This window comes from Diadema antillarum, unplaced genomic scaffold (assembly GCF_040938485.1).
Source record: "Diadema antillarum isolate AM-2024a unplaced genomic scaffold, OU_Dant_1.0 scf00000036, whole genome shotgun sequence".
Classification (NCBI taxonomy): Eukaryota; Metazoa; Echinodermata; class Echinoidea; order Diadematoida; family Diadematidae; genus Diadema; species Diadema antillarum.
Genome location: NW_027270925.1, coordinates 2,965,710 through 2,987,256, shown reverse-complemented (window position 1 = coordinate 2,987,256; position 21,547 = coordinate 2,965,710). Strand labels below are relative to the sequence as shown.

General features: G+C 37.8%; 1 protein-coding gene across 9 annotated transcripts in view; it reads left to right on the top strand.

The window, feature by feature from the left end:
- Nucleotides 1-21,547, top strand: part of LOC139708513 (MAP/microtubule affinity-regulating kinase 3-like) — a 124,169-nt gene that overhangs the window by 42,651 nt on the left and 59,971 nt on the right. For all 9 annotated transcript variants that reach the window (XM_071620493.1, XM_071620480.1, XM_071620466.1 and 6 more), the window contains exon 4: nt 6,260-6,313. In XM_071620493.1, coding sequence (XP_071476594.1) covers nt 6,260-6,313 — 54 coding nt within the window. The remainder of the gene's footprint in view (nt 1-6,259; nt 6,314-21,547) is intronic.

The following is a 21,547-nucleotide window of genomic DNA, read 5'->3' as shown; positions in this document are numbered from 1 at the left end:
AAAGGCTTGCCTGCCAGAGACAATACTTGTAGCCATGTGAAATCATAAAATGAAGAACTGGCATAATTGTTACTGAAAGGAAAAAAACAATCTGCAGTGTCTCATCTGAATTTGTGTCTTTTTTAAAAATTCAACCAAACTTACTGGGACATTCTGTCACTAACAAATTTTGAGATCAGCATTGGTCTGTCCTCAAAATACTTTTGTGACGGAACAGTAACTGGATATTTATAGGAACATATTCCCTGGATGTATGGGGGGGGGGGGGGGGGGGGCGAATTGCAAACACTAACTCCAAAATTTGACTGTGCATACCCCCTTAATTCTCAGCCAGGAGCCCTGATACTTAGTCCAGTTATTTGTCTGTCGCTGGTGAGTTTCTTTCTATGCCCCATTATGGTTATCATCTGAGATCATAACAATGAAATCAATATTGAACCTGGGTTATTCAATCAATCATGCCTCTCCCCATGAATCATACACCACTGGTGTAAGTAGAGCCAGGTGTCTAGTCTTCCAGTTTCAGACACAGAGGAGAGATTATGTCCGCTCCCTCGAGGGCTCACTCGTACATTTGAGGTTCATTTGGCGAGGGCAACTGTAAAAACTAGTGCAGGTATAGTGTGCAAATTTTCCTCTGCCGTGGTAAAATTTGTTTGTGATTGAAAGGAGTATGGAGAGGGGGTTTGGCGATGACAATAAAACTGGCTTTTTGGTATTCTTCAAAATACAAGTATACATATTGTATGCACACACACACTGGGGGAGTAGTATGTTATGCATTTGCTTGCATGCTTGATGGGGTACATCTGTGAGTCAGTATACTATGTATGTGCCATGTCGATATGGTGGACTGTGGGTGCAACTACAGCATGCACAGGCTGTATTTTGGATTCAGACATGGCCGATATAGTGTGGGACATGCCTAACAGCGAGCCAGCGCTACATATTGCATGTGTTTGCCACACACATGCCCGTTTCCAAAGCACATGTGTTCAGTAATATGTGGAGAACGGCATGTAGAGTGGCTGGTCTGTCATATCGACCGATTTAGTGATGCTGCTTGCAAATTGTAGGGCTTTGACTTTGGTTTTACAGTTCATTGTCTCTCTCTATCTTGTGTCATCTATTCTCTTCTATCTATCTATCTATCTATCTATCTACACTATTTATCTATTTATCTCGCTTCCAGAGCAAGGAGAACATACTGTACATGAATGGTTTACTCTGATAAAATATGGTGGAGTGGAAGTAATTATTTATTCCTACAGTTAGACTTAGAGCATGCACTTGAAGATCCTTTCTTTGAAGAATATGTAATTACAACAATATGATAACATTAGTGAAGTTTACATTAATAATTTGTATGTTGGTTATGTTTGGTTTGTAAAGTTCAGGCAGCAGAATATTACTTCTCAAGAACAATCTATATGATGTTACAATCCAAATAACAAGAAATGTCATGAAACATACAGAGAAGGCCTATACAGAAACATTTGGTCACCAAAGACCATGTCTTACTCTTTTCTTTTTCTTAATGAAAAAGTAAAATTTCAGCTTGTAGTGAGTGGGATATTAATCTTTTGGCAGATCTTGAAAAGACGTTCTAATTAGCATGCATTGGCATGTCAACACTTACGTTTGTACATAAATGGTTTTCAAGTGTCATCGTAGGTGTTTACGCTCTTTTTTTTGGGGGGGGGGGATTAAAGTTACTTCCAAAATTTTTCGGCAAGATTTTCACTAACAGATGGCATACAGCCTAGGAGATGCACAGGTACTCCCGACTACCATCCTGATGTGCAGGGAGTGAATCAGGGTAAACATACTAAACTGTGTAGGTCCATGAAGAAGGGTACACATCTATTATTGCTGTGTGACAGTCAATATGTCTACAATATGTGGCATGCTGGCTCTCGCTGCTGCTACTGCTACTTGCGTTTGGGGCTATTATTAACACCCCCTCATATTGGGCAAACTGAGTTAACCCAGTATGGTGCTGCTTTGGCACTCTGACATTTTGAAAGACAAATCTATTTTTCTACACTGATGACGACTGTAGGAACGTTTTAAGACCCATTTTTTCTTTCTTTATCTTCTCCTTCGCAATAGAGAGAGAGGGGGAAAGGAATAGGTAGTGAAGAGGGATTTCCCATCTTTAATTGGTTTACTGTTCCTGAATCTCTGTGGCATACTTGTTGACAAACATGGAAACCTTCAATACATGTAGTATGTTCTGTGGCATGTACACATCCGTAGATGCGCAGCTGTACTTGTGAGAAAAAAAAATGAAATCATGCAGTATGAGTCACAAGAGGCCCCCTTTTTGCCAAACAGGTTTTCGGCAGGGAATTCCTGGAACGAAATGGATAGAAGAAAAATGCTCATTATCACAGGATTATCCTACAATTGATGGTTGGATATTTTTGTCTCATCACCACAATTCTGTGTTTTGTAGCTGTTGTTGTTTGTTAGATTTTTTATGACTCTGCCATGAAATGTTGCCCGGAGGCATTATGTTTACTGGGGTTTTATTTTAAGTTGAGTAGATCAGAGTGTAAACAGTTCAGGTGAATGAGCATGGACATTGCTCTCATTTCTCTGAATGTCAAATATAGAAATTAATAATTAACACTCAACTCTTACTAGTTTCCATGTGCCTGCAGAAACTGTTGATTTTTGCTCTGAAATAGACATATTAGATGTATAAGAAATGTGTGAAACAGCAGCATTATCAATATTATTATCATTATTATTATTATTTATTTGACCAGATAAAGAATATAGGATACATATCATAAACATTACAAACATGAAACAAAAACCAGAATTAACATTACAAAGGATATGCTGTACTGTACACATTACACAAAATGAAAATGAAATGAATGGAGACTACATGAGGGTCAGGGCACACAAAAGTAAATACATTTACTATTGCCCATAGGGATGTGAACCCACTCGTGTTGCCTCTAAGAAACATTTAACAATCATAAAAAAAATTATCACTCAACCCCTTAATTTCAAAAACTGAAGAAAATACAACTTCAACATAAATGTAGGAGATTCCTGGATTTCCACCAGACCACCAACCCTAAACCTTTAACCTTAACAGGAATTCAGTTAGGTAATGATAAAACTACAAAATATTAGCCAAAAAAGGTTCGCTGACAGTAAAGTATTGCAATTTTAACACATGTCTGATTGTGTTTACTACATTTTTTTTTAATTGATTATTGATAATCAACAAAATTGGCTATAGCAGTATTTATTGACCTTCCGCGCTAGAGTGAATCGCATTCAGCTCATTGTGAAATACAATTGCCAGGGCACGATAGATCATCATTATACCTACCCACTACTGAACAGGGAGGACTCTTCAGAAATAGATGTCAGGTCCACCAACTTTTATTATCATACAGATGTACATTCTTTTATCTCAAAATACTCCAAACCAGATCATTATCCTGGCAAATCGCATCAGCCAGACAAGTTTGTGGTAGACCTTTTCAGTGTATTGCAAGCAAATTCCAAATGGTGGAAGATTGATTTTGAGTCCTTCGGAGAACTATGCGTTGCCTTCATTCAGTAGGCACCATAAAGACACACACAGACAAAATAGTGAGATAACGATCGCAATCCAAATACAGAGACATTCTATGCCTGTTCAGATGGACAGAAATATCTCGCTAATTGCCAATTTCGATAATTTGTCGACCAAACTGCGCATGCCCAAATCCTACCAGAATAATGACCCTAGGTTTTCGTGTGCTGTCATGATATATATTTTGAATGATGGGGCAAAAGAAAATTATTCGATTTTTTTCTTCTTTAGGGTTCACACACATGCCACAGTGCGAAGTATTGCATTATTTCTCATATTGTTGCAACAATTCTGAAATAAATCACAAGATTTCTTGGGATTTGGATCACAATGGTGATTACGTTATTTAGAGGGATATTTATGTTCACACAGGCAAAAATCTGGCGATTTGGATCACAATGCAAATATCTCAAGATTTGTATCCCGCTAATTCGTGTCAGTGTGAATCGCACTACAGAAGCTGTTTGTTCTCTTCTTTCCCACCCTTCACCCAGCCACACTTCATCTGGTTCACTGGTAGATGTTGAATGGACGTGTTGAAAATGTGCAGACGGAAGTGGAAGAAGGGATTGTGCAGTTGGACTTGTTGACCAGACTTTGATTTGATTAATTACGTGCAGCATCAGCAATATAACACCCCATTAGACTCCCTGATTTAGTAGCTGTATGATACAAAAATTACCATCCAGGCAAGACTTTGCTTGCAGAGTGGAAGGTAGTACCAAGGCAGCTGCAGTGTGTATCAATAGTGTCTCTGTTGACCTTGCGTACATGTACAATCGATGAGAAATGAATGAACCCAAAGTCTGCATAGTCAATTTGTTGTGGGTTGGAACAGGTGTATAAAAGTAGAACATCAAAAGGGTTCGGCCTGTGATGATCTACATTACGGAAAGATAGGAGTTGCAGTGGGGGCGTGCCCCTTGCTACACAGTTATATTAATTGATGGGAACTACAAGACTGATAAATGCACAGTCTTTCAAACGAGCTATGCAGAGAAATACACAACACTTTGATCAATTGAATTACTCGTGAAATTTCTTTATTGCTTTATCTGTGGTTGCCCCATGACCTTTGACGTCCTACTTCACATGGATGAGCACTGGAGGCATGTTTTAATGAAATTCCTCATCAGAATAATGATGCATCTTGGGGCTTATAAGATGAATTTGCCTACCTAGTATCCTCCCCCACCCCCCTTTTTTTTTCCCTTGGCCAAGGTGAAATTCAACGGGAGTCAGTTGAGAGAAAGAGATAAAATTTACATTTCAGGCACCATGCAATTATACACTGGCCGAGCAGAACTCAGTCAAAAGTAGTTCTAGCCATTTGAAGCTGTAACCAGTTGATGCTAAGGATAGTGATCCAAGCGGAAACCCTTCTTGTGATGATTCTAACGCTCGGGGATGATTCGATTTAGCTCCACTTCCATCTTCCTTTCTCATTGTCATAATAATCTACACATCCAAGCACTCCCCCTGCCTGCCCTGGAGATGTACATTATGTATACACTCCAGCGCACATTTATAGATTCACTTGTCAAGACGATGTCTTACATTTATGACCGACAATCACATATATGTATGTCATGTAACCATGTTGACTAATGTATTCCTCCAGTGGGAAAAGTGTGGCGTACTCTGAAATCAAATTATATATATACCACACAGGCTTTTTCATCACTCCTTGATTTGTTTTGAGTGTTTCGCCAGACATTCATTTCTACAGTATTTATTTTAGATCCAATTTCCTGTCATCTTCTGCATTCTATTCCAAATACAGTTGAAAACCAGTCAGTCAGTGATTACTTATCCATTGATTTGTAAAATTGAGACTTTTCAGACAAAGATAGAACACTTTCTTTTCTCTTTAATGTATTTTCACCCCATTTTTTAAGGTGTTGATGATTTCAAATGAAATATTTGTGTGTTGTCGTGCATTTCATATGTGAATTTCTCTTTTATTGTATGATTGCGCCAAATCAGTAATGAGATTCATGCATACTTTGTTGCAGAGAATTGTTTTTATCCAGCTACCATTTTAATTAATAGCAGAATTGCCATAAGAATTGGAGCTGCCAGCACTGTTGATTAGATATTTTCAATCCAGCTCTATTGTTTTGTTGTTGTTGTTTTTTTCTAATTTTTCAAGGAATGAATAAAAGGAAAAAAAAAATAGCCAAATTGTTGATTGGATATTTGTACTTGTCTTTTATTGTCACAAATTTGCATGAAAATGATTAAGTAATTGAGTTGTTGTACATAGCATACACTCTGATACATGTCTTGCTTTTGATGTTTACAATAGTATCTGAAAAAATTTTAACCTCAAGGATCATAGGATCATGGTGCCACTGCAGAATGAGACTTTAATGCCACCTTTACTTATTTAAAAGTCATAACTATCTTTAATGTGCCACAATTTGTGCGTGGCACGATTTATTCAAAAGGGCATTAGAATTGTTGAGTTCCATCACAACTCCTGAACTGTGACATGTAGTATGTGCTAATACAGTACATGCATCAATTATGCAGTGTTGTGAAGGCACTTTAATGATGCTAGTGTTCAATTTGAAGTTTTATTTTCCTTTTCACATTGCCGGCTGCACTGAGTGACTCTTTCTTGTCTTTCATCTCTTATTTGTTCGTCTACAGGTTGCAATCAAGATTATCGACAAAACACAATTGAATCCAGGCAGTCTTCAAAAGGTAAGCCTGAACTGAGTACAGTAATGTCCTTCACCGTATTGGACTGTAAAAAATGTTGTTTTCGCGAGGGTTTAATTTTCGCAGATCACCATTGGGTCGCAAATTTGACAACATGCGAAAAATAACACCGCCTGTTCTTGATTGCATAAAGTGGCAGAGTGAACGGTCGGGAATTAGTGCACTGACAATAACCTGGGTGTCAGAGCGCAGAAAGAACATTTTGCGAAAACGTCTGTGCCTTCCTCATTCGCAAAAATAACAGCTTTTACAGTTCCCGGTATATGAAGTGTGTTCCTCCTGGACTGAATGACACAAAGCACGTTGATGATGTCGGCTGCCAGCTGGTGTCTTATACCCATCAACGGAGTCGTGCTGCACATCAAGTGAGAGCAATATGCTTTGCACCCAGTGTTAGCCAACTTTTCATCATGCCTTGTGGGGGGGAGGGGGGGGGATGGAGAGACCCAATAACTTAGGGCTTGGCAGCATCTATGAGGTCAAAGTCACATTCCAAAGGATAATTCTGTTTGTAGACTTGACTTCAGACTAGCCAGAGTGATTTTTTTTTTTCTTCCATAAAAGGTCACATACAGGGATTATCTCATGCATATATCCATGTTGGCTATTTTGGATTTCAGCAGAGATTTGCATATTTTGGCTTTAAATTGCATGGGGTTTTCAAGAAAGATGAGATTATGGGCATTATTTACAGAGCATAATATTTTCATTGCGCACACACATGGCTATTGACAGTTTTAAAGTGAATTTGAGTGTTTGTTATGACTTTGCATTGTTTTTCATAATCATGCACATTCTTTTCACATCATGACTGACATGTCTCGTGAATAAAAAACTTCAAAAAGGAGTTTGCTTGGAATCATTCACAATATTCTTTAATAGAAAAAGGTAAATGAGTGTGTCCAGTTGATACCGTTATATTGAATTGATCTATGTCTGAACTGCAGTATATTTTGTCTACTGCTTTAAGTGCCAAAGTGGATATTTTCCTTTTGTATTGAATTCTAGGAATATGAGTTGGGATAAATAATAATAAGGTCTTATTTATTACCCAGGGTTGCCAGTTAGTGTTGCCACTGCTGTACTAGAGGGCCCTGCCATTATTATTACCCTAGCGTTGCCAGGTACCCATTTATACACCTGGGTTGAGAGGGATATCGTGAGTTGAAACATCTTGTCCAATGACGTAATCATCATCCTAGTTTATATTTAAAACTTTCGAAAGGATTTGTAACCTATTTTGAAAGAACTTGTGTAAATTTTCTTTGGAAATCTCTATGGTAATGATGTTTGTCTGTGGTACATTTTCTCTGGTGCTCTAAATGCCAAAATGGATCTTTTGCTCTTATACTGAATTCTAGGGGTGTGAATTAGGGTCATCATCCTATTGTACATTCTAGAATTCAGGTGAGATTTGAATTCTATTTTCAAAGTGCTTGTTTAAATTTTCTTCGGACATCTCTATGGTAATGATGTTTGTCTGTCTTTGCAGTACATTTTCTGTACTGCTCTGAATGACAAAATTGATCTAGTGTTTTTATATTGAATTTTAGGAGTATTGACAGGGATTATCATCCTAGTATACCTTTATAGCTGCGGGAAAGATTAATGTGATCTATTTTGAAAGAACTGACATAAATTTTCTTTGGAAATCGGTCGGTGTAAGAGGGTTTTTGTGCACTGGCAGAAAATTGAGCAAGATTGCAACAACTTGCAAAAAGCCGCCCTTGGAGGCAAGGAGGAGTGGGATGAAATTTTGTGAGAGATGTTTCATCACACAAGCCATACTTCTTCTAGATCTTGAAGCCAAAGTGAAGATTTATCTCTTCCTAATGTCTGGGTTTGCTGTCAGTAAAACTGTCAGTATTTTGGCACATTTTTTTTTCTTCATTGAAATAAAAGCTAAATGAATTGAATAAGTGGTAAGGAAGAACCATACTATCTCATTTTTTTGATTGACCCAAAATTTGAATTCATTTGCCACTTCGATATTACCTCTCTTACGCATCCCCCTTCTATTTTTCCAGTTCTATCTGGAAAGTTATATAGGACATTGATTGGTTTTTCACTCTGATCAATATCTATGACGTTATTTCATGTGCGAGGGTTTATTCACTCTTCACAATGGAATGCCTGTGCTTTCATGATATCTTTTTCTTGTTTAGATGTGCCATTGTTTCTTTATGTTATGACTGTTATTTGATTTTTGGTCACTGCCTGACATTTAAAGATTTGTAAAAGTGCCTTTATGGACTGGAAACTATCCCGTAATTTCATGAGATGTGTCCTTGTATTATATAACTGTGTTGTAATCTAATTCACTGATCTAAAACATTTGTAAAGATAAAAATGCACAGAAAATAAGTATTAAGCTGTTTTTATATGACTTTGGTATCTTTGAGCAATATATCTGTTATTTAAAGGGATAGTACAGTATTGGTGGAGATGAGAATTGGGCTTTTAACCTTTTGCAAGATACCAAGAAAACACTTTTGAAATAGTACAGAGTATACCATTTTAAGAGGAATTCAAAGTTTATTTGATGAAAATCAGGTTTGGAATTACTGAAACATCAAAAAACAAAGTAAAACAAAGCGATCGTAGTAATGTGTGGGTCCCACACTTATCAGAATCGCTCTGTTTTGGATATCTCAGCCATTTCAAAACCAATTTTCATCAAATAAACATTGAATTCCTCATGGAATTACATGCTCTTTCATATTTCATAAGAGGTTTCTCATTATTTCATTAAAAAATGTTAGAAACCTGAAATTAGGTCTCAACCAAAACTATATGATCCATTAAGTTCAGTACAAGATATCAAGATGGATCTATGCCTTCTTTAAATTTTCAGCTTTCATTTTCTATACAAACTACGTGGGAAATCACCTCAAAGAAGTTATCAAAGTCTGTCATATTGATTTTCTCTCAAATAATATATTTGTCCTTCATTCATGCATGGAAATCAGGTGTCGGCAGAGAATGAGAAAAGAAAAAAGATTGATGCATGTTATAATAGAGGTGGCTCATGAAATTGTATCAACTTGATTTACTCCTAAAGACAAATATCTAGATCTGTATCAGGCAAGTAGGTTACGGCACAAAATTAAGTGCATTTAAATCATTTCCTGCATTATAATCACTTGCCATTAATCCCTCATACTGTGTATGATTTGACAGGTTTCAGGGCTCTTTTATATTCTCAGTGGCATGTTCGCATGCTGATTGTCATCCAACATCCTGCTTCGAAAAACATAATATTGATAATTATAAATAGATAAAATAGAATAAGATGAATAAATAAAGACAAAGATCAGGGGAAAAAAGTACTCTGATTAATGCAGTTTAATTCAGTCATGTACATAAAAGCGTGAGCCCTGGCCTTGGTGAGCCCACAGTAGCCATTGTTCATTCATCCACGAGAAGGCTGGTGTTCGTGCTCGTTTGTCATGCTTCAACATTTCAATGTTGCTTCTTTCTTAGAATGTAAAGCCCACACATTGAAGTGTGTGTACCACAAAAGAAGGTTGTTGTGTGTGTCTGTGCACAGAACAAGTGGGGGAAAAAGAAAAAAAAAAGAAAAAGAAAAAAAAGGACTAACTTCATATCTATAGCAACCATGGGTGACTACGTGACTAGTGTTATGTGTTTCCAATGTCACTCACGCCCAGCTGGGGCTTGTCATAGAACGCAGAGGATCATGCTTAACATTATGATTTTGAAATGATTTCACATGAAATTTTTCTCTGATACCATCAGGAATGCTGAATGTGTTATATCAAGCAATGGGTAAATATTGAGTAAGAGCAGAGGAACAAAAAAGCAAATAAACAAAATAAAAAATGAGAGTAAAACATATAAGAGGAAAGGAGTACAGGTAATTGAATATAATGTCAGGATATTGGTAGTGTGGTATCAAGACAGGGCTTCATTGATCATATGACTGTTATGATACAGCAGTAAAACTGACCACAAAGTTTTCATGCCTCTGGTTTTTTTTTTCCCACTAGGTTGTATATTTTGACAATGTTCACTATAGATTAATGTCATATTTCCACATATCTTCTGAGAAAGAGTGGGAGTCTTGTTTTGGTTTTTTGGTTTTTACCAATCAAAGAAATGGAGAGAGTGAATGAGTCGTGTCTGTCACTCTGGTTTTTGTCACCTTGTTGTAAGTCTGATATTTGATGATTATTGTCATAGTTGTTTAGCTCATGGGAGTTTCTCCTGATTGGGTGTTTGACCTATCGATGCATGAGCTGAAACTTCAACTTTTTTGGCTGCGTGTAGCAGAGATTGAGATCAAGTCTTTTCATGTGATTTAGCCAAATAGTGATTACATTTCAAACATGCAGCATTTAGAGGAAAGCAAAACCAGACAGCATTATAAAACTAGATATATCGCTACGGCTACTGATATGCCTCCGCCATAATGCATGGTTCTCCTAATAGGTCTATAGTACAATGTCTTGACAATGTGTGATGACAGTTTCACACAATTGGCAAAATATTAAAATGACAGGTTTGACACAAATGTGCTGAATGTTCACTTTTTCTAGAACTAGGTTCAATTGGATGAATGATTAAAATGTCAGAGTGCAGGTATTTGGGGAACTGATGATTTTTACTTGACTTTTGACCCTTTTATAAGTCTATGCATTGAGTAATTTTCAAGGTATTGAGAAAAAGCATAATTTCAGTATCAAATGGGAAAATAGCATTATCTAAACCTGGCCTTTGACCTTTGACCTCACAGTTCCAAAGAGAATCACTGTTAGGTTGAACATGCATAAATATGTAAGTTTCATGACGATACCTTGAGTTACTTTCGAGATATGGAGGAAAAAGTGCAATTTAGCACTTTCACTTGACCTTTTACCTTTTGACCTTTGACCTTTTGGCAAGAAACTTCCCCAAAAATATATATTGGGTAATACATGCCATACATCAAGTTTGAAAAAAAAACCCTTCAGGCATATTGCATTTTAAGGAAAGTAGTGATATTTTGAGGAGTTGACCTTGACCTTTGACCCCTGACCTTTGACCCATGACCCCAACTTCCCTAGATAATCACTGCCCATCGGTACAAGCATATATACTAAGTTCCGTGAAGATACCTTGAACCATTTGCGAGATATGGAGAAAAACATGAAATTTCAATTTTTTTTTCACAAAATAACCAGTGACCTTTGACCTTTGACCCTGTGACCTTAAAATCCACACAAAGTATCATCCCCCAAGGATATACCCTCATACCAAGTTTGATGTAAAACCACCACACGGTTCTTGAGATATCGACAAAAACAAAACGGGACGGACGGACGTACGGACGGACGTACGGACGTACGGACGGACGTACGGACGTACGGACGGACGGACGGACGGACGGACGACCCGAAAACATAATGCCTCCGGCCACTTCGTTGCGGAGGCATAAAAAGAAATTTAGTAAAGTTTCCTCATCTATGATATCAGTTAGCCAAAGAGAATGGAACAAGGTATTGCTGTGAGTGCTGTGAGGTAATTCCGGCCACCCCCATTATCAGTGACAGACCCAGATTATAACAGCAGACCTGAGGGCCTGATGAGGAAGACCAAGTTGTAGGGCCAAATTTTCATCTTGTAAAAATTACATTGTGAAATTTTTACCAGACTCCACAATTATCATTACTAGGGAGATGGAAAATTTATATTTTCCCCTCCCCCCCCCCCCCCCCCCCCCATTGTTGTGAGTAAATATGTTAGTGAGTGCAATATCAAGATTGTTCAGGGTAGATCCAGGGGTGCTTACCAAATTGAAACATGAACCAGCAATACCCAGGTGAGCACTAGACCCTCTGGGTGTCTTGTTTTGTTTAAGGTAGGCAACATCAAGCCAACTTTGTGACCTAACCTTGTGACATTTCAACTGTGGAAAAAAGGAACTATGTTACATGTGACCTGTCCATTGGTCAATTTCCTATGCAGTTCAAGGAATATAATTGTCACAGAATTCTCATCAGAAAGCTGGAAGACATTTTCAATGTTAATGGGTCTTTAACTTTTATAGGAGTAACAACTTCTCCATTCAGGGATGAATGATTGAATTTACATTTGGTAAGGAAGCAACAGTGTTCAAATACCATGGGTGTCGGGGCTGAGTCATATGCTTCAGTCTTGGCTGCAGACTCAACAGTATTTGCTCAGTCCCATATGACCACTTTGACGTCAGTCAAAAGATCCAGATTCACATGACATTATGCAGGAGGTGGGGGAGGTGGGGATGGGTGATGACAACCAGTGTTCACTCGGCAGCCTTGCAAAATGTTTGAATATAGATCTGCGCTTGGTGGTGAGGCCTTGGGAATTTGGAACTTGCAGACGGGGATGTGTGTGAGGCAGATTTGTGTACATTCCATTTAGGGTGATAAAAGTTGGTCAAGTGTGACAGAATTCCCCTCATAAAGCTTGTGTTTTCTCCATGACCTGACCATACTATTACAAGTGGGCCAGAGTGGCCACAGTCCATTAGGGATGCTGCATTATACGCTCTCGAGGTGGACAGTCCCAACAAGGAAGGCCAGCAGAGATGCCCGCTCAGTTTTCGTCCATCCTCTTCCTTTTCTTGGCCAGTTCAAAGGTCGCCAAGTTCAGTAGGTCACAAAAGAGATAAATCCTACGATAATGGTCTTTTGTCTCGCTGTCCGAAGATTTATTTCTTGGAGACATAATTGCAGGAAGTATCTCAGATTAAGATACTGTAAATGCCCCCACTCACCCCACCCCCCCCCCCCCCCCCCCCCCCCCCCGTGTAAGATGTACAATACAAGAAGCCATCCTGGATTTTACAAAAGAAATTATCATTTCGTACTAATTATAAGTTGTTGTTGCTGTGAAGTCCTGCTTGATTTTCACTTACTTACAGGTGGTAGAGCTTCGCCCTACACTCTGGCAAGTAAAATGAATGGGCACTTGAGAATTTGGGCAAGTACGGGGGCCCTAGCCCAATTGTCCATTCAGGCTAATGGAAAACTTCTTATTTGTGAGACTCTGTCATTAAATGTGTCTGTGACTCAAGTCAGTAAACACTAGCTTTCTTAGTGAAGCATATTCAATACATTAAAGTTTTCATTTCATGTGAATGTACCTAATCTCATAGTCCCATATACTTCAGACAATACCAGATTAAGAAAGGGAAAAAAAGGCAAGGCATTTGATCAGTTCAACACACTTTCTTCAATGTTTGAAATCATTACTTCACATGTGAGAGAGTCTGTTGATATTTCGCCTGTACATGTATTTGATTTTAGGTATACTTCAGTGATTGAGTTGTTTTACTCTCTAGACCATTATTAACTTGTCTGGGCGAAAGTTTTTCCTCAAATCTTTGTGAAAAATAAGTTTGCCTTCATTTTTATGAAAGGGTACTTCACCTGCCCTGCATCTGTATGTGTTGGTCTGCATGACATGACATGGGTGTATATTGTGATACATCAAAGACAGGTATAATTCGTAGAAAGTTGTTTAGCCCCACTGTGGTCCAGAAGGTCAGTGGACTTTGTACCTGTCAACCAATAACAGGAAGTGGTAAAAGGTGGAACACTGTTCAGAGAGATATCATCATTCTGGCAGCAGGGAAGTCTTTTAAAGGGGAATTCCAGGCCAGTTTGAAATTGGTCTAAAAAGAAAGAACAAAATATATGACTAGCACATCAGTGAAAATTAGATCAAAATCAAATAAAAAGATGAGGTAGTCATGAAATTTTAAAAATTCCCTAATTTTGGCATACTAGTTCTTGAACAGTTGATATGAATGTGTAGGTCCTAATTGAGTGAGCTGATGATGTCATCACCTCACAATTTTTCATTGATTGTGTACAAAAAGGAATGACAAAAATTTTTTTTTTCCAATTATAAGAGTTTAAACAATGTTAGTAATGGTTGATTAACATCAAGATAATGATCATTCAGATATATTAGGATTTGAGATTTAGGCATAATTGTGTTTGAACAAAAAACTGGAAATGTCAAAATTTATGTACAAACTATCTAACAAGTTGTTGGGAGATGACATCATCACTTCATTTGCATATTCATATTGACTATTCAAGAAAAATTCATGAAAAATTAGTAAAATTTCCCTATGTAACAACTTCCTTTATTTTCATATGATTTTGATCAAATTTTCGTTGTTGTATTCAGAACATTTTACTTTTTTTAATTTTCAGTCTAATGTTTTTAAAACTGGTTCAGAATTCCCCTTTAAAGGTTGTAGCACTATTTGCAATCCCTACCATTTTCCCCACAATTTCACCAGGACACTCATTTTTTTTTTTATATAAATATATATATAAGAACAATGTGTGTAGAGTCATGACACAAACTTACTGTAGTCTTTGTTCCCAGAGGTAGAACTACAACTTCCCTCTTTCCTTTCATATTCTCTCACTGGTCAAGAAATCTTGTCATCTTTGGGAAAAGATATTTTGCATGGGCTATCAAAAAGATGTACAATGGCTGTTGATTAAATGTGAAGTTATGTTTGCCACAGTAGCCATTTTAGTTGTCAGGGACACACATTTCTATTTGATGAAGCCATTGTGGTTTTCATAATTAGGAGTAGGCCTACTTCATTTAAAAACAAATGAAGCTGTTCTTCATACAAATAAAAGTGCTGACTGAAATCTGTGTAATGAATCCATAGTTTGTCTGAATTTTTGATGGATGATTGGACAAGGTGCTCAAGAAATGACAGTTTTGAATGGTATCATGTAATATTAACACCATGCAACGTCTTACAGGCGATCAGCAGATGTCAACTTCGTAGAGACTTGAAGGGATTACGCTTCATTCATTTATTTATTTTTTTTTTGCTTGTCAGTCTGTCAGTCCTTTACTTGTCTCTCTGACCTGGGATCTTGTCACTTCGATGCATTCTCATTAGGTGTAATTATGGAGTTTCTTGCCAGGCATTTCCACATCTACATCCTATGCAGTTTATGCTCAACATCACATGCAGTGCGTCAGTTATGAGTTTGCATGCATAATTTGTTTCATTATGACATGTCACGTGCTGCAGGGGGTCCTATCCCACAATGTATGCAGTCGACGTATTGCAAGTCACATGTTTTCTTCCATAGTGACTTTCAACCTATTTCTCTCTGTTCTTGCCGTACCTGGAACTTAAGGTCAAGGGACTATTAAGATGTTTAAAATCAGCGATTTTGTTTCTCTCTTTCCGACTTGTGTGTTTATATGTGTCTCATTGTGACTGTACATTTATATGGAATGCTGTTGCCAACACTGCTTCCGTAATATAAACTAGTAGGCCTATTAATCTACTGAGAGTGATATGAGGATTTGTTTTATTATTGTTTTTTATTGATTGATATTTTTTTAATCTCTTTTAAAGCCTTTTACCTGTAGTTGCTAGTTAGCTCATAACTGCTAGAAATCCTGGATGAGGTTACAGCAGAGCAAATGAGCATTTGCGAGTGTACGATACATGGTGGTAGGGCTACTGTGTGTTGATCGCCATCACCAGAGGCACTTTGTGCAGGAATGGAGACAACACAAGACATATCAGTTATGGCAGGGCTATAAAATCAAGTCTTCGAAAGCAGAGGCCCAAAGGAGGATCGTTACAGAGTATCGGTGCAAAGACACGACATTACTCTCGGAGAAGGCAAAAGCCATCGGAACCTCGAAGTTATAATGTTACCTTGAAGCCAAGACCATGCACATATACATGCAGAAAGCAGCCATATGCTAACAATTGTAAAGATATGGCATTATTCAATACTTGTCATTTTGAATTTACAGTCTAAATTGTCGGCCAATAGAAGTTTACAGTAAGTGATGAATCGTGACTCACTACCGTTACATGATCACATGCAAAGAAAGAAAAAAATATGCATGGATATCAAGTGTAATATGATAGTTGTCTGTGTCCATGATGAGTTGCATGCTTCTAATTTTACCTTTGCTAATATTAGATTTATTCTTCAGGGCATGATTTTGAGGTGTGACAATATAATGTGTGATAACTTATTTCTTCCACAACAGAATGTGGTAACAATATCTGTCTCAAAACAACTCGAGGGCCATTTACACTGCCATAAAAAAACACACACACACACATCTAACTGTCCAGGCTACTGTAAAAGCTATTATTTTTGCGAGGGTTTAATTTTTGTGAATTTTGTGAATCACTGTCACGGGCAGCGAATTTAACAACATAAGAAAATATCGCCTCCCTGATCTGGATCGCATTAAATTTGCTGAGTGACTAGACGGCATTAGTCCACCTACGATAGCCTCGGTGCAAAATCGCGAAAACAACATCTAGCAGAAGTGTCTGTGACCTCCCCCATTTCATAAAGATATCTGTACGCAAAAATTACAGCTTTTACATTTTTATTACGTCATAATCATAGTTGCTTCTACTACAAACTGTCAAGCCAGATAACGTAAGCATTCAAAGACTCACCGTTTTCTCTTGTGCCAAAACGTCATGATATTTTATTTATTTTATTTCATTTTATTATTATTGACTTCTTCATTTTTTTGTCAGCATGAATGGAAAGCTCAAACATGGCAAATTATTAGTATTGAGATATTTTCCAGTAGGTGACACTGGACCTGCTGCCCTAGATATACTGGACAGGTGTAACTAGATACTGGACAGGTGTAACTATCCTCCTAGCTGAAAAATAATGAGGTACAAAAATGAACACAGTAAATTCACAGCATAAGGGTGGGATTTCACGGAGCACGCGAACGATTTGCGAATGACGCGAATGGCAAAATCCAGCATTCGCATTTTAGTCTGCAAAAGATCGCCAAACAAACGTGAGGGTTCGGAAGCGTCGTCAATTGTTCGCGAATGTCGTTTTTACTTCGGCGATAATTTCAAAAAAGTTTGAAATTTTTTGCGAACCTTTTCCGCACACTTAGTCGGGATTTGCTCGTGAATTGTTCTCGAAAGTGTCTTTAAAGCTTCGTCATATGCGCAAAACCTTCGCAAGACACGCGCGATGTTCGCAAAATGTTCGTGAAACCCCAAACAGACTCCGAAACTTCGGAGAATGTCTCGCGTATGTTACGCGAAATCTGCGAAGTTTTTCCGATCATTTTACGACGTAATCGCGAACTGTTCGCGTACCTTTTGAGACATTCTCGCGAACGTTTAGCGCACGTTTGAGGGATGTATGCCCTGTACGTTTTCTACAAATAAAAATCGTAGTATACATCAAACATCAAACAATTAAATATTAACAACTATAGTAACGAAAGAAATTAAAGACTAGCAAAGAGAAAGAATATTTGATATACAAAAAAAAAATCGCAGAATACACTTAAAATCAATCTTAAAGGGAAGGTAAACCCCAAGAGCAATGTGGATTGAGTGAAAGCAGCAGCATTAGTAGAACACATCAGTGAAAGTTTGAGGAAAATCGGACAATCGATGCAAAAGTTATGAATCTTTAAAGTTTTGATGTTGGAACTGCTGGATGAGGAGACTACTAGAGGTTATGACGTATGAGTGGACAACAATACCAAGAAAATATAAAGAAAATTCTGCAAAAATCCATTTTTCATGAAAATTACAAATTCCATCAACTTGATATTGACATATGTTAAGGGTAGCAATTATTCTTCCTGCTTTCAGAAAGCGGTTGGTCCATTGCTCTTTCATAATTCTAGAAAAGTGATTTTTTGTTGAATTTCCTTTATATTTTCTTTGTATTGTTGTCCACTCATACGTCATATCCTCTAGTAGTCTCCTCATCCAGCGGTTCCAATACCAAAACTTTAAAAATTCATAACTTTTGCATCGATTGTCCGATTTTCCTCAAACTTTCACTGATGTGTTCTACTAATGTTGCTGCTTTCACTCACTCCACATTGTTCTTTGGGTTTACCTTCCCTTTAAGTATGTAAATTTCATTTGAACTATAGAGATTATGTGTTGGAGGAACTGCAAAAAAAAAAAGGAACAAATGCTTTACTAGTGGAGATACGTCCTAGGGGAAAAAAATGTAGGCAAACACACGATAGAGAAATGAGAGAAAAAGAAAGGAGAAATACAGGAAAGAAAAAAAAATCAACTCAAGAAAGCTTTTTGAGTTGATTTTTTTCTTGCTTCCACCTCTCCTTGCTACATTTTCTCCCATGATTATTGAAAATGTTTCGTTGTTCGCATTTCCGTCGCGTGTTCTTCGTGTACGTAACATGCTGTACTTTAGCAATGATACACACGACAATCGCACATACGTCGTGGGAACTTCGCACAAATTGCGCAAGAATAGTTTTCGGCTTCATTGTCGGAAAACATTCGGAGAAAAACTTTTCCGAATGTTGGATTTTGTCATTCGCGTCCTTCGCAAATCGTTCGCGTGCTCCGTGAAATCCCACCCTAACCCAGAGTGATAGATGGGGGAGCTGGTCTCAAAAGCAGCTCCAGCTTTCACAGGATCTGGAGGAATGTGTGGGTCTCACAGCTTTTTCTGAACGATGGTAGGATGATTAATATTCTTGTCAAGACAGTTGCATAGGTGGTATGCTACAAGCAGGGAATATCAGTTCAGTGGTGTCATAGAGGTGAGCCGTTCAGTGTGAAGCATCGGAAGATGCATTTAGAAAGGCCTGATGCATGGATGTGTGAGCCTTCTTTACTCGTATTTCATGCTAAGGAGGTTTTCCTTGCTTATGCCAAATACCTCAATTTATTAGTCTTTTTTCTGAGGAAATTTGTGCAGCCTCTTTGATATGACTTTTAGTCATGTGAGCAGTGTGTTATGACGGAAGTAGTTTTTAGTATCTCCTCAGCAATGAACTTATTTATTGCTTCCAACCCAAAGGGGGCCAGAGACAACATGTTTTTGGCTCGCATGTCCATCCATCCTACAGCTTATTTAGTTTGTTTGATTGCCATAATCAAAGCTTCCTTCAACTACACTCTTATTCATTAAGTATAAAAGTAAGATTATCAGTGACCTCAAAATACTGCATGCCTAGACATTCCCTATCCACTCTTTTAGTCTCTGAATCAAGCAAAGTCCTCGAGTTTCAAATCAGGTAACAAGCCAATAGCTTTTACAATCATGCCTGTCATGAAATTTTCACAAACTCCTATTTCTTTACTGTAATGTAAAAAGGAAGTTTTATATGCAGCTGAACATTGCATGTTATCCCTTAGAGTGCATGAGGAATCACACCATGGTGATCAATATTTACATACAGAGCGGTAGTTCCATGAATAGGACATTCACCTTTGGACAGAGGCAGGCAGCCTAAATGCCATTGTTCATTAACAGCAGCTTCTTAATTTTTTCGTCACCATCCTGCGCTGCACGCTATCTCCATGCACAATGGAATTCAGAAATCACGTCCTGGGAATGACATGACTGGCATGCTATGCTGTTGACATTTTTAATACCTGTAAAGGACAAGTTTATCTCTTGTCACACGTAAGCCGCCCCATACCCTTTGTGGCTTTTTATAGTGGTCAGAAGTCCTGAAGGCTTTCGGGGGAAAGAAAGAAACCAGTGTGGGGCAGGAGTGACATTCCACACTCTGTGAGGAAGGAAGATGATGAAGTCAAAGACTGGTTTCACACACACATCGAGAGTGCGTGATTTGAAACAGGTTTCACACACACATCGAGAGTGCGTGATTTGAAGCAGAATTGTAATGATGAATTGCTAGAAACATGATTCAGGTATATGCATTTTCGCTGTGTGTACCGGTATGCAAACTGGAATTTTGGAGGGTGATTTGAATCATAATATTCCAGTCAATGATTCAAATGAGAGTCTGTGGTGTTTGCCAATCAAGATTTGCCAGACTTACGGAATGGAACAGTCTTGTTTACTGAATGATCTCCAAATCATGTTTTTGGGGGCAGAGCTTATGGTGACTTTTCAACTGCACCCCTCAAATGCTCGCGCTGCAGTCAAAATGCACACCATGTACCACTCAATAAGAGTGATAGACGTTGACTTGGAAAGAAGCCACACCCCCACCCCCCCCCCCCCAAAAAAAAAAAAAAAATCGAAACCATAGACTCCATGAAGCCTTCCTCAGTCATACACAAGGATTATAATTTGAATTGTAATTGCAATCATAATTTCAGTTCAGCATTGCATTTATGTTTCTCCACCGATGTGAAGATGGTCAAAGAAGATGTGTCTACAGCTCACCACTTGGATTACTGCGCTGTAATACTGCTACTGGGAATACAGTACCAGTAACTAGTATAGCCTTAGTCCTATGCCAATGGAATATTGTCTTCTCTCTTTGTTTTTGCAGTCTGTCATCTTTACCAATGACTTAAACTCAATGCACATAACATCCTGTCACAATTGGCTTTACCGAGGTACAATGAAAAGTATTCTAGCAGAAGCAATTTATTTCACTTGAAATTTTAAATTATTGAAGTAGAGGGTAGTAGCATGCAGTCTGAAAGTCAGACTAACTGGTCTGCAAACTGTCCTGGTTGTGAAATGTTGATAAGTGTTTAAGGTCATTCTTAGCTAAACATACCTTGCGGGGACCATTGACCCAATAGAGAAATTGTGTTAAAGGCATTATTAACCATTTGCAGATGAAACAAAAACCCAGCTTTTTAGCTTGAAAATAGTTCTAAAATGTGAGTTAGGGATAGTAGAAGTCAATCAGTATAATCCATGTTATGTATTGTTAAATACACAAAATGTGAACAATAGCTATAATAGAATTGTCTCTAGACTTAACCGTCTACAGTTATGGTTAAGTGAGAAAAAAATAGTGATATCTCCTTATATTTTAGGCTTTATTCAAAATGTTTATATGGTAGGATGTTTTGTGATACAACTGACCTACATGTATGCATCAAATGTGATAACTCGAACATATTTTTAAATCACTGTTCCCAGTGGTAAACAGTACCATTAAGCCTTACACATGCAGCAAAAATGTCAGCAGTATAAGGCAATGATTAAAAAATTATGACAGTTTAAATATCACTAGATAATCTAACAAGGCAATTTATGTACACTCCCAACTGGTCATTCATTTTCTGACCTATTTCTCCCCAGCTTTTGTTTGATTGTTTGCTATCTTCACCCGAAGCATTGAGCATGATGTCATTTTTTGCTGACTGGAAGATTTTTTTTTTAGCTATTTCTGTTACAGAGTATTTATAGAAAGGACAAAATAACCAAGTATCCTGAGTATAATCATGTACGAGAAATT